Raw genomic sequence first — 14,076 nt, forward strand, 5'->3', positions numbered from 1 at the left:
CTAAGCTGGGAGTTTATCGAACAAATGCTTTTCTCATTGGGATTTTCTGATAAATTGGTGGCTTTGGTAATGAAATGTATCACAACAGTAAGATATCAAGTGCTTGTTAATGGGGCAGCTAGGGGTGAGATCATTCCATCAAGGGGGCTATGTCAAGGCGATCCCGTCTCTCCGGCAATTTTCATTCTATGTGCCCAAGCTCTTAGCAATTTTATTTATCAAGGAGAGAAATGGAAACATCAAAGGGATTAGAGTTCGTGGCAAGACAGATCCAATCTCCCATTTTCTGTTCGCGGATGATTGTTTGGTTTTTTCCAAGGTAAATCTCCAAGAAGTTCAGAGTTTGAAACAATGCCTTAATACTTATTGCTTGGCCAGTGGACAGTCCATTAACTTGGCAAAATCTCAAATTACTTTCAGCCCCAACATACCCTCAAAAATTAGGCGATGGTTCTCTTGTATTTTGAAAATCAAGTATGGAAATGGGCCTATAAAGTACCTTGGATTACCCGTTGAGTTTGGAGCTTCTAAAATACAGTTAATTCAAGGAAATCATTGACAACACAGGGCGTAGACTTCAGGGATGGAAGCATCTTTTACTCTCTCAGGTTGGAAAAGAAATCCTTCTCAAATCTGTAGCCCTATCAATGAACACCTTTGCTGTCTCCCACTTTAAGTTTCCTGCAGCTCACCATGGCTAGATAAGGAAGATGTCATCTGATTTTTTCTGGGAATCTAATGAACAAGGATCGAAAATGAAGTGGATCAGTTGGAAGCGTCTTTGCCAATCAAAAGAAACTGGTGGATTGGGTTTTTGGGACCCTCAACTTCAAGACAATGCTCTTCTAGCCAACATGACGTGGCGTTTGTGGCGATTCCCCGACTCTCACTGGGCCAAGCTAATGAAGCAAATCTACTTTCCGTCCTATAGCTTTCTTTAAGCAAACTTAGGGAATCAACCATCTTGGGCCTGGCGGAGTCTGATAGCTGGTCGATCTACTCTTTATTCTGGGCTCCGCTGGATAGTGGGTAATGGATATGATATTAGAATATGGGAAGACAACTGTCTGTCCACTGCCCCAACGTTCAAGATCAGTCATCCTCGGCCTTTTGATTGCTCCATTAATCATGTCTCTGAACTTATTGATCAAGATAATATGACATGGAAGCTAGATATTCTAAATCAGATCTTCTACCCACAAGACAGACGAAATTCTTAAGATTCAGCTGCCTTTATTCCCTTGTGAGGATTACTTGATATGGGGAGGATCGAGAGATGGTGTATTTACAGTGAAGTCTGCATATCACCATCTATGCAATCAAGAGAGGGCCATTGATAGAACAAAAGCTTCATCTTCTTGGGGAAGTTCAATCCCTGAGGTTCCTACAATAGTATGGAGGACCATATGGAACTGCTGTACTCTTCCCAAAATCAGAATTTTCCTTGGAAATCATGTGCATCTGGCATTGCTAGTGCTCATGAGCTTCGACGTCGAAATATTAATGTTGATCCCCATTGCCATCGATGTGGAACAGCTCCAGAAACAACAAAGAACATTCTTTTGGAGTGCCCCTTCGCTAGAGCCGTATGGTTTGCTTGTCCTCTCACCATTAAATTTGATACATCTGAGAGTATATCCTTCCCGAGCTGGATTGGAAACTGGGGGGAGCTATTGAAGAAAGACAAAATGAAGAGTCGGCCAGTTGTTAGTTTATGCTCTTTCATTTGTTGGTATATATGGAGAGCAAGAAACGAGTACATGAAGAAGAGTTCAGCATGGTCCCCTATTGAGGTATGTCAATTGGCCTCCACTGCATTTGAAGAATTCTGGACAGCAACACAAAAGGGCCCATCTGAGGTGTCACTCCCCTCTACTGTTCATAATTCTCCTAAAAAGTGGAACAATCCCCCTCCATTTATCTACAAGATCAACTGTAATGCATCTCAATGGAAAATAGAACTGGCTCTGGGATCGGCTTCATTATCAGGGATTCCTTTAGCAATCCTTTAATTGCAAAATCTGAACCCATTTCCTTTTCCTCGATTCTTCAGGGAGAAGGACTGGCCATTCGCAATGCTATGCTGCAGGCAATAGCGGACTGTATGGAGAAAGTGATCATGGAATCCGACAACAGAGATCTCATTACTTATGTTACTACAAGAAACTCTAGCCCCCCGCTGTCTGTTCTTAATCTCGTCAAGGACATCCAACACCTCTCATCCTATTCCTTTGTCAATATTCCAAGATGTGTTAACCTAGTTGCTGATACCTTGGCCCGGAAGGCTGTCGTTAGACTAGGGGTGTCAACGGTCCGGGTTGGTGCGGTTTCGGTCCGGTTCCACCGGTTTCGGTGTGAGTTTGGAAGTGACCGAAACCGACCCATTAAGGATTTATCGGTTTCGGTCCGGTGTCAGCTTCGGTGCGGTTTGGGTTCGGGTTGGTACCGGTTTGGATTTATTAGGTTCATTTCGGTTTGGATCGGTTTTTTAAACCGGTATGGAGCCATTAGGAAACAACTAAATGATGAATTGTTGAACTTCGGTTTCTTAAATCGATTTGTAACCGGGTTGGTTTTGGTTTTTGGTCTAGTTTGGATTCGATTTTCCATACAAATGTATACAAAACTATGCAAATTTTGATTTTTTTAATGAATTTTGGAGTGTTTCGGTTTCTTACCGGTTTGGTTTCGGTTTCGGTCTGGGTTTTGAGCCGGTTTCGGTTTGGTTTCGGGTTCATCCGATTTTCGGTGCGGTTCGGTTTGGTTTTTGGGTTGCAATACTCGAAACCGAACCGAACCAATAAGGCTTCGGTTTGGTTCGGTTCGGGTTGGGTTGTTATCGGTTCGGTCCGACCGGTTTTACCGGTTCGGTTTAGGAATTGACACCCCGACGTTAGACTGTGTGACAACTTGGCCTCTCTCCACCCCGTGGTTAGTTCACTTATGTAATAGTGACTCCATGAGTCCTTCACATTTTGCTGAATAAAATTATTTCAACCCAAAAATAAAATAAAAAATATAAGTGACAAAGCAAAGCAATGTGAATCCAGTGCATAGCGCACTGATTGCAGCTTCTGTTGGTAAAGTAGGCGCCACACACATTCCTCACTTTCCTATCATCCCCCCTCCCCTCTTGTGTCTGTGAGTAAAGTCCCCTTGGCCTCTACAAGTACTATCGATGTATAGAAATGCATAAAGATCCAAACAGCTCAAAATGGTGGGCCATATGACATTTTGCTTCTTAAATAGGACTGTGCAAAACAATGGACAGAGTTTCCTTCAGCCACAGTAAAGGGGGAACTGCAACCTTCGGATGGGCAATTAGGATATCACACACTTGGGGGAGAGGGTATTATCGACAATGCCCAGGGATGTTCAATGACCCTTGGATGATATAGCTGTGACCCTTCACCCATCCATGTAGGAAAACTTTCCCCACAAAACAATCCTCCCCCAATTATCTTTTGTCATTATTTGCAATTTTTTTTACGTTTTGTTTGGCTAAAGTTTATTTCATAACCCACATGATATAAGTTGAACAAATCTGAATTGTTGAATGAGAAGGGGATAAAATGTATTGAACATGAGTCAAGTTTAGGACCCTAATTCATCATTATGGCTCCAAGTTATTTTGAACAACCCAGAATTAACCATTAGTATTGTGAATTTGGGTAAATTTTCAAAAATAATAGCTTAATAAGGGATGCACTTGATCCAACGGTAAGGTACAAATGTTGCGATTTGGTGGTCACGCAAACAGAACAGCCTCTCCACATTCTCGAGGTAAGACTGCATAATTCTCACCCCAGGACCTTGCACATGCAGGGCCTCGTGCACCGGCTACGCCTTTTTTCCTTAAAAAATAATAGCTTAATCATAAATCCTCGTATGTAGTGGAATTGATAATTTTTTAGGTAAAAATTCTAAATTAAGATTGTTTAATTTGCAGGCACATAGTCATCTCCTGCATTCTGTGCGTGGTGGTGAGTTTTCAGGAAGTTGGTAATGAGAAGTGTTGGATACACATCCCATTTTGCTGAATTTACTTCTTTTCTGTTGCACTGCCACAGTGGTAGACTTGCAGGGTCTACAGAGCATTTGTTTCTCTTTAGTTAGCTGGTGAAGAATCCGGATTCAAAAAGAGAAGGAAAAAGGGATACACACACACATAAAGATGCTGGAAGAAAGAACAGAAACATATACAAGTGATAGAATTGCAACTCCCACCCATCTTTAGTATTGAGATTGAGAGTTCAGTCAAGCTATTGATTGTGCATTATACAAATTACAACTCCGTTAGTATCTACTGCCTATTACATGTAACTATAACTGTAAATATATCAGAAAGGAAGAAAGAAAATCCAAAGCTAACCAGCCTGGAGGACCCTCTAGCTCATCCAATCAACAAATCCGATGGCCCCCGCCTGAGTACTAACCTAACAAACCACATCTATTTCGCTACTTGTTCCAAAACAGGGACTTTATTCCAGGTCTCCTCCAGACCATTACCCTGCAGTGGCGGCAAAGAAAATACGCTTACAGTTGAGCTTTTGCTTCTGATCTGCTCTAGGACCCGAAGTGCTGAGATGCTGCTCTTCATATACAAGCTCTCCATGTACTCGATTTCTGCGAGCTCCTTGGGCCTGATCAGCTGCCCATCCTTTGTGGTCACAGGCTTAGTATCACACCCTTCATTCCCATCTCCTTCAGGTACAAATAGTTCTTTCTTTGGGAAGAGGCTATCAAGCATAGTCTCACACTCTTTTACAAGCTTGTAGAGCAAGTCTGTAGTGAAGAACGGTTGCTGCAATACTCTCTGGATGAAGGGCAATCGAATGAGAGCACCAGTTCGCTTGTCATACTTCTTCAGTATCTTCACCAAACCTGTTCATATCATGATGGAATCAGTGAGCTTGAATCAAATACTGTTCGTAATCAAAAACAAATCTCTGTAATAGATTATGTTTAAGCACCAACGGAGAATCAATTATACCCCACTAGTGTCAGAGAAAAAACAGAGACAGAATACTTAAGCAAAAAATATGCCCTAAATCACAAACTGTGTTGTGCATATGGACCACATAACTTTCCCAGTTTCCATGCTTTGACGACCAAAGCCTCAATAAAACCAACAAGACTTCTGTTCATCCCACATACCAACTAAAGAATCGCTTAAAATAGAAAAGGGTTTGCGGTACTTATAGTCTTTCCAAACTTGGTGAGACGGGCACCATATCTACCAATTCACAGTTTTTCATCCTCCCCCCTCCCCCCTCCCCCCTCCTTATTTTTCTTGGGCCAACAAATGTGAACATCATAAAGCACTTGTCTTATGTATAATTTCAGTCTAAAGAAGAATATCCCAAAGCTTCCTCCCTTGCTAAGACATATATAGTGAACGAATCAAATGCATAGTGATGATAGTTTTAGCACTGTTGTATCCTATATGTACTCAAGCTTATTCAAAGTATCGCAATGGTGTAAAGCCATCGACTTATAGGAAAAAAGGAATCAAATCACTTTGATCGCCTGTTTCGGAGAAATAAGTGGCTCACGAGGAATGGAAAGAAGTTGGTGGTGAACCCGAAAGTTTAGATGCAAACAGTACAAACCCAACAGCCAGCTTGGGTCACAATCATCCTCCATTTGGGCACAAATTAGATGTCTTGCTAAGTGTAATCAGACAACATCCTAAGAACTTTTCCTTTTTTATTCATTTAAATGTGAAGGACAAGGGGATGTAAGAAAATGAAATTCGTTCGACTTCCTGAGTATTTGAAGGATGATTATGACTTATACTTTATATAGTAAAATTTTGTTATCAAGCAATCAACACTTGAATAAGCATCTAATAAATATTCACGAAAACTAAACAATTACAACTAACAACATCATCCCAATTCATTTAAAAAATTTCCTTCGCAGGAAAGAAAATATTCTTCCTATTTTTCCACCTCCACTAAATAACAAGATGCTCTAAATTCCAACAAACAATGTTCTATAAAGTTTAAAAGAAAGAGAAACACAAACTTCCTCAAAATATCTATTTGGATTGCTCTAAATTCCAACAAACAATGTTCTATAAAGTTTAAAAGAAAGAGAAACACAAACTTCCTCAAAATATCTATTTGGATTCTCAATAATTCAAACTGTCATGAACAATTTGATTTATGTCGACTCAAGTTGGGATTATTGGCATCATATAAGTCAATCGTGTCATCTCAACAATCTAATTCCCATGGACATGATAAGTAGGACTCAAAATCTCACCCCTTCTTTTAAAAAAGAAAAGAAAGTAAGACAGCTCAAAACATCAACGTAAAGGCATTTGATTTGATTATGAAAGAAAATACCACAAGAAGCCACCATAAACTGATGCAAGTTGTTCTAAATCATAAAACAAGAAGGGAAAAAGAAAATTGTCCTAAAACATTAAATAGTCCCCTTACCACGGGAAATTGGACATTAACTGATAGTGTAAAATTTGATCTGAAAGAGACACAGAAAATACTTGTGACCATAGACAATGAGCCTCAATTTGGGAGGTCACATTAAACTTTATCAAAAAATCTTAAGGAGTCACCCTAGACAGACGTCAAGTTTTAACTCTGTATGGGTTAACGGCCGCTGCAGTTCAATTTGAGCCACACACAAGACTGATGTGACCAATCAAGACCATCGGATAGATAGAAACTTCGAATATGAGGTGAGCTGCCGTAAGGAAGAACTCTACTATGTCAGCATGTGAGAGGGCGGGGGGAGGTATTAAAATGCATATTTGGAAAACGACACCAAGAAGAATTTGTGTTATTGTTTACCAAAATAAACTATACGCTTTTTTCCATGTGAAGGGAAAAATATTAAACCATTAATTTTTTTTTAAATATATTTTTAAATAGTAGTGCAATATTTAAAACGATATATTCAAACGAATATTCGCTTTCTCGCTTACAAGCCGTAGAAGATATGCTCTATGCCTGTGTTAGTGCCGGCAACAGGGCATGTATTTCACCAATACCATACCCAACCTTTTAATAATATAATAATGACACCCCAAAGAAACATGCATGGGGACTCAAGTAAGGTAAAGTCGGTGCCCCACGTTTTTGGAATATCATACCCAACCTAACCCAGTCAGGGATCGTATCATACACGACCCTTACAAGACTTGGTTTAACTATACTCAAAGCCCCCCACCCACCCACCCACCCACCCAAAAAAAAATACATGAAGAGTAAGGCAGGCGGGCATAGTGGTTACCTGAAGTTTCTCACATACCAAATACCCGAATCTAACTCGAGAAGGGTCATACCATACCCGACCCATTAGCAATGGGGGCAGGCACCGTTTTGACCTGGCCCATTGCCATCATATTATGTTGTATATAGTTTATTCAACAAACGTCAAGGATTTATTCTTATATAGGTCACTATGTATTGAACTCTTTATATTTTAAATGGTCTAAATCTTTGACTCTACTCAAAATAAATAAGGCTATACTTTCGTCACAGTTCAAAATCCTTTTCGACCAAAATTTGACAAAAGAAATAAAGGAATTCCTTGCTAAATTTAGCTCAACCCCTTCACTTATTCTCTACAAATTCTTTGTCACTTCATAGTGGAACTGGCCATACATATATAGATTCCAGTCTTTCTATTTCAAAGTATAGTTTCATTGTAAACTGGATAATTAGATCAAACGAATAAGAGGCACAGATACAGACCTGTGTAGTTAAGAGCGCTGTAATTCTCCAAAAGAACCATCTCTCCATGGAAATCAACAATTTCCTTTCGCACTTTAATCATCTCTTCGTTGGAATCTCTTGCTTTTGCCACTCTATCTTGTAACTCCTGCAACCCCACCACAACCACAAAGGCAAAGAAAAGCATTAGGTGACTGTGACCCCATTCTCATCTACCCATACTTTTCCCACGCCATACAATATTTCGTTACAAGGCTACAAGATAAAACAAGAGCGAGAGAATATTCTTGCACTCTAGCCGATCAGTGTAACACTGGCGCATATTAGCTGACTCAGCAATGAATTAGAAAGAGGATAGCTTGGGTCCTCTATCTACATTGCAGGAACAGGAAATAAAAAAAGGGAGTTCTAAACACCGCTGGTTTCCAATCTTCCCTATACAGGCAGGCCTCTCAGTCAGCCTATCAATCTAATTCGACCAAAGAAAGGTTCCAATCTGACGATTCTAAGCCAAGGATTATAACAAACAAAATCGGGGCAATCCACAATTGTCTGCACATGGTGCTTCCAGCGGAGAAACTCACTTCAGGCCCTAACGGTCACGCAGAACCACAAAACAAGCGATTTCCCGGTGCAGAGCTGAGCAAATCGCCGTCGATTGAAATCCCCGGCGGTGACAAAACTACCGCAATGTTTCAGAATCCAAGATAAGCATTTGATATCTTAGCCGGGGATCTTTTTATTTTCGGGAAAGAAAAAAGAAGTCGAGTTCACAATTACTAATTAATTTTCGCCGGCAACCAAAGCCTGAGCCTGAGGTGCATGCATTACGGGATGAAGAACGAAATGAAAACCCTAAATTTCTATCTAATTTGCAGAACATCAATCAATCAATAAATAAAAGATCGTATCGAGACAGACCCTAATTGAAAGAGAGATAGAAATGAATACCTTTAATCTGATGATATACTCTTCTTCCTTCTCGACGAAAAAGGCATTGAATTTCTCGAGTTCATCTTCCAACAATCGAATAAATTCCTTCTCCTCTCTCGTCATCCAACTCATTTCCATCTCTCCAGCCTCAAAACCATCCCTTTCAACCAACCTCGGTCGCTTACAACGTCTCTCCTCGGTTTTAGGGTCGATAAGCTTAAGCTTCTTCTTCAAATCCTTATACGAAAGGAACTTATCTCTCCACTCCGGTAGAGTCTCCTCGATCTGATTACTCAGACTCTTCCCGAACTTCATTTCTCACGAAATCTGAAGGAAGAACAAAAGAGATTCTGATTTGTGACGACGATAACAGAAAACGAGAGCAAGAGAGGGAGAATGTGCGGGTGGGGTGGGAGAAGGGAAGAGGTAAAGGTGGTTTCATATAACGGTCCGATCGGTATATTCGAAAGAAATAAATGGGAATATCCATTTGTCGCCGTGAAAGGAAGAGAATATCTCGAGTTTTATTCTCTTTTGGACCTGGACAGTCGATGACAATCAGGACATGGAGAGTGAGAGAGACATTAATTTCCTACATCTTTAGTCTTTGTTGTTGGGCGGGCCCCAGGTCTCTCACGCAACGTGGCACACCGTCTTGGTGAGTGGTAACTGGTAAGTGGGTGGCTTCGTTTTTGGAGTCGGCTAGTGAGTGATGGGGAGTTGAGATGCTGATGCTGATTCTGATCCTCTTTTCCTCTGTAATTTAATGAGACATGTGGCATACATACATTGGTTAGATGCTAGGGCTTTCACCCAACTTGGATGATAAAACTTCAAATTATTAGTTGAGGTGAAGGATGGATGGGATTATCCTCAACCTTGTGCCATGGTGATGGTATAAGCTTGTTTGGTGAGATAGATGGGGTCATCTCTATCCTTTTTCCTTCCTCACTTGGTTAGTTGGTGGGTTGGTCATCAAGTAGGAAAGCAAGCTCTCTATGCCTCTTATGTGTTTTGGAAGAGTAAGAGTATCCTCTCTCTCTCTCTCTCTCTCTCTCTCTCTCTCTCTCTCAAAGTCATCTTCAAACAGGTGGTAGTTTGGAAGTAGTCAAGGAACTGGCCTTTATTGCTTACAACAAGAAAAGGGCATATTCTTTTATTAGGAAACAAAAAAAAGAGAAGCATATTCTGCAGAATCATGCATCATATTTTGGATGGAGAAAAATAGTAAACTTTACAAGATTATATTTTTTTCTTAAAAAAATGGTTTAGTGTTGGTTGACATTAAACAGATTTTAAAGGTATGCCTTCTCTGATCTAGAATTTTATGGAGTTTTTGGGCTTTTCTCATTGCTAACTTCGATAAAATCGAAGAAGCATCAATGCATTGCTATGAAGTTTTGTTTCTAGATGATGTTTTGTAACTTGTAAATGAAGGTTTTCTTTGAAATAACAAGGTTCTTAGTTCTAATGTAGTTTGTCTTTTTTTTTTTTTTTATGGGGGGAGGGTTGGTGCAGAAAAAAATGGATTTGATTTGATCCGGGAACAACAATGTTTTTCAAGAAGCCAATATTAGAAGATAGAGTGGTGTCAAGTTATCCTGGAAGATAATTATTTTCTTCTTTTTATGTTATTCTTTCATGAAGACAACAAAATTTTCACTTTATATTCTTGAATATGAAATTTATCAAGTTTACAAAGTAAGTTACTAAATTTTTTAACTCATTATTGGTTTTTTTTCCCCTTAACCAACAAATCAATTGAAAACAAAAAAAATTACTTAGAATCCTCCCAGAGATGCTTAGCTGAAGGATTTCCATTGACTGCCTCTGAATTCTTTTTTTTTTTTTTTCTTTTTTTTTTTTAAAAAAAATAAATAAATAAATAGCCTCATGTCTGGCGTCACCAATAAGAGGGCTTTACAAGTGTTTCCATGACCTGAATATGTTTAGCCCCCCTCCACACGATAAAAATTGTGAATATTTGGTCCAAACGTCAACTTATACAAATTTGAATGGAGTCTATCGGTAGTATTATTCAACACACAATTCAAATATCAGTTGATATAAGTTGTACATGGATTCTACTAATAATTATTGAATACAGTCCAAGTGTCAACACATGCAGAGACCGAAGTCCTACTCACGATTATGCATGGAGATGGACTTGTGAGGAATGGATAAATTACGTATATCTATTGGTCTTTCTATTTCGAATAATCTACAGGTTATGAATAGATTTTGTCAGTAGTTATTTGGCACAATCCAAACGTCAACTGTCATAATTTTTGCATGGATTGTACTAATAATTATTGAATTTAGTCGAAGTGTCAACACATGCAGAGATCGAAGCCCTAATTCATCATTTTTCATTTTAATGGGTGAATTCCAAATATTTTCACATCTAAATTTTTCATAAATTTGCACATACAACATATATTACTATCAAGAGTGAATTTCTTATTATTTATATTCTTGAATATGAAATTTATCAAGTTTACAAAGTAAGTTACTAAATTTTTTAACTCATTATTGGTTTTTTTCCCCCCCTAACCAACAAATCAATTGAAAAAAAAAAATACTTAGAATCATCCAGAGATGCTTAGCTGAAGGATTTCCATTGACTGCCATTGAATTCTTTTCTTTTTTTTTTATTATTATTATATTATATATAAAAAAAAAATAACCTCATGTTAGGCGTCACCAATAGGAGTGCTCTACAGGTGTTTCCATGACCTGAATATGATTAGCCCACCCCCACCCCCACCCCCACCCCCACCCCCAATAAAAATTGTGAGTATTTGGTCCAAACGTCAACTTATACAAGTTTGAATGGAGTCTAGCGGTAGTATTATTCAACACACTATCCAAATGTCAGCTGATATAAGTTTTGCATGGATTCTATTGATAATTATTGAATACAGTTCAAGTGTCAACACATGCAGAGACCGAAGTCCTACTCATCAATTTTGCATGGAGATGGACTTGTGAGGAATGGATAAATTACATATATTTATTGGTATTTCTATGTCGGATAATCTACAGGTTATGAGTAGATTTTGTCGGTAATTATTTGGCACAATCCAAAGGTCAGTTGACATAAGGTTTGCATGGATTGTACTAATAATTATTGAATCTAGTCGAAGTGTCAACACATGCAGAGATCGAAGTCCTAATTCATCATTTTCCATTTTCATGGGTGAACTCCAAATATTTTCACATCTAAAATTTTCATAAATTTGCAAATACAACATATATTACTATCACGAGTGAATTTCTTATTATTTATATTTTTAATGCACTTTGGAGGACCAGATAAATTGCATCTAGCAATTAGTATAGCTATTATGGACTATCTACAAAGGCAATACATCTTGATATAAAATTTGATACTCTAATAGGTGTTGGTGTACTATTTTGAGTCACTTAATCCAGACATAGTTATTTATTTTTCTTTTACTGAGGAACTCAAAACTCTTTACCTAAAATTCAAAATACTTAAGAAAATTTATAAAATCGCATCAACTCGACTCAGGCTTAACTTCTAATATTCAAAGAAAACCTCTAATTTTGTTATGTTCAAATAGGCAAAGAAAGAAACACTCTTTTTGTTCTCATAAACTCATATTTTTTATGTTTATTAACAACGAGATAAACTCCTCTAAGTTATAGATTGAAGATCCCATTAAACATGCATCGAATAAAGAAATTTAGAAAAGATATAAAAGGACATGAAAGGAAACATTTTGAAATCCAAAAAAATTTAACTTGAACCAAGTAGAATCGAAGTAACCTCATATTGGAGAAATAAATGTTATTAACAATACTATGATTTATTTTCGCTGACCAAAATAATCCAAATGTTCCATTGGCAAAACTTGAAGTTTGATTCCGAATGAGCCCATGTCACCATTGATTGCACCTTCATCAATCCACACTCAACGCCAAAGCTCATATTTTAGATGTCAAGCCAAGGTTATTCGCTGTCGAAATCTAGGTTTTTGCCGTGAGTTGGACTATTCCATTTTTAGCATATTTCACCACCCAGAACTCTTTGAATTAGCTCCAAATTGCGGGAAAATGTCCAAACACATTTCTTGGAGTCGAAAAGTCAGATTGTAATTAAAAAATCACAGTTAATCATGGATTTAACTCTATTTTAATTGGATTATTTAGTTTTCTACAATTTTTACTAAGAAATCGCATTGTGTTCATATCCAAAACCTATGGGGTGGGACTTGATTCCCCACATCGTTGACTTGTAAGTACTTCTCTTCCCCAATACTCACTTTTCATCATCCTAGTCCTAGGTAACTCCTCTTTAGCTACTATCTTTATTTTTATTTATTTATTTATTTATTTATTTTTGATAATCAATAAAGGATGCTCCATGATAGTGATCATAGTCCCCATGACAACAAGCAGTGTTTCTGCAGGACCAATGGGCGATAGTGGGCATGCCAACACTCGAACCTACAACCAACAGACTCGAGCACCTACAACCAGCGGGCTCGAGCGGAGATGGATTTAGGGCATTTTCACCACTAGGCTACCAACCCCATTGGTTATTTAATTCATTACTTGTGTAGTTGATTTGCATTTTTTTTGTGAAGAGGAGTATGTTACCACTTCTCTACGTCCTAGCTAGAGGCATATACCAACTTGAATCTAAATCCATTATGTTCCATGCATTTTGTTATCATCTTATCATGTTCTCATTGCATCATATTTCTCTTTTAATTTTGATAGATAGTTTCTTTCTCGTTCGGGTTTCTTCTTTGTCTTAGTAATGTATGTTTCATGTAGATTTTCCTAACTCTCTTTTCTTCTTTGACCCGTTCTCAATGTTAGGGGTTTTGCTTCCTAGATTTATTCTTTTATATTCCATCTGGCATGTTCTCTTTAAATAGTTTTTGCCAAAGCCATCATGTTTAAGTTATTTTAAAACCTTTCCTGATCATGGTTTCAAGTATTCCTATGACTATATCAGTCATATTGTATCAATATCGGCTGAGATTGATATCAATACTTGATAGATCCAAACTCGTTACCTATATGGTTTCAGGGGTAAAAAAGTAAAAGAAAAATGTACTTTTTTGAAAAATCAAGGGGCAAAAGTGATCGGCTAACCTTTTATTGTTTACCGAAGAAAAAAAAAAAAAAAAAAAAGATTGACTAACCTTCTATTCATGCCCCCTCTTAATAATTTGAGATGTTTATATGCTAGTTCTTATTATTTGTCTCCTTAATTAGAGTCTTGAATGTTTAACATCTACAGTGGTGTTTTTGTATATATATTTTGCTTGTTGTTTAGGGTTTTAATTCTAACTTATTTAGTTTAGTTTACATGTTATCTTATTCATGCTAATTTTTGTTTTGTATTCAAACGCAGTAGATGAGTTCCCACCATCTTTTCATTCTTGTTTCTTTAATTTAATTA

General features: G+C 37.9%; 1 protein-coding gene across 1 annotated transcript; it reads right to left on the reverse strand.

Moving 5' to 3' along the window:
- Positions 1 to 4,211: 4,211 nt before the first annotated feature.
- LOC122069460 (SPX domain-containing protein 1-like) lies at positions 4,212 to 9,064 on the reverse strand. The gene is made up of 3 exons (XM_042633476.1): positions 8,655 to 9,064; positions 7,725 to 7,851; positions 4,212 to 4,884 (listed from the first exon to the last, which is right to left on the reverse strand). Exons 1-3 carry the CDS (start codon positions 8,949 to 8,951, stop codon positions 4,451 to 4,453), a joined length of 858 nt encoding a protein of 285 aa, XP_042489410.1. The 5' UTR covers positions 8,952 to 9,064; the 3' UTR covers positions 4,212 to 4,450.
- Between the last annotated feature and the right edge of the window lie 5,012 nt (positions 9,065 to 14,076).

Source organism: Macadamia integrifolia, unplaced genomic scaffold (assembly GCF_013358625.1).
Source record: "Macadamia integrifolia cultivar HAES 741 unplaced genomic scaffold, SCU_Mint_v3 scaffold621, whole genome shotgun sequence".
Taxonomy (NCBI): Eukaryota; Viridiplantae; Streptophyta; class Magnoliopsida; order Proteales; family Proteaceae; genus Macadamia; species Macadamia integrifolia.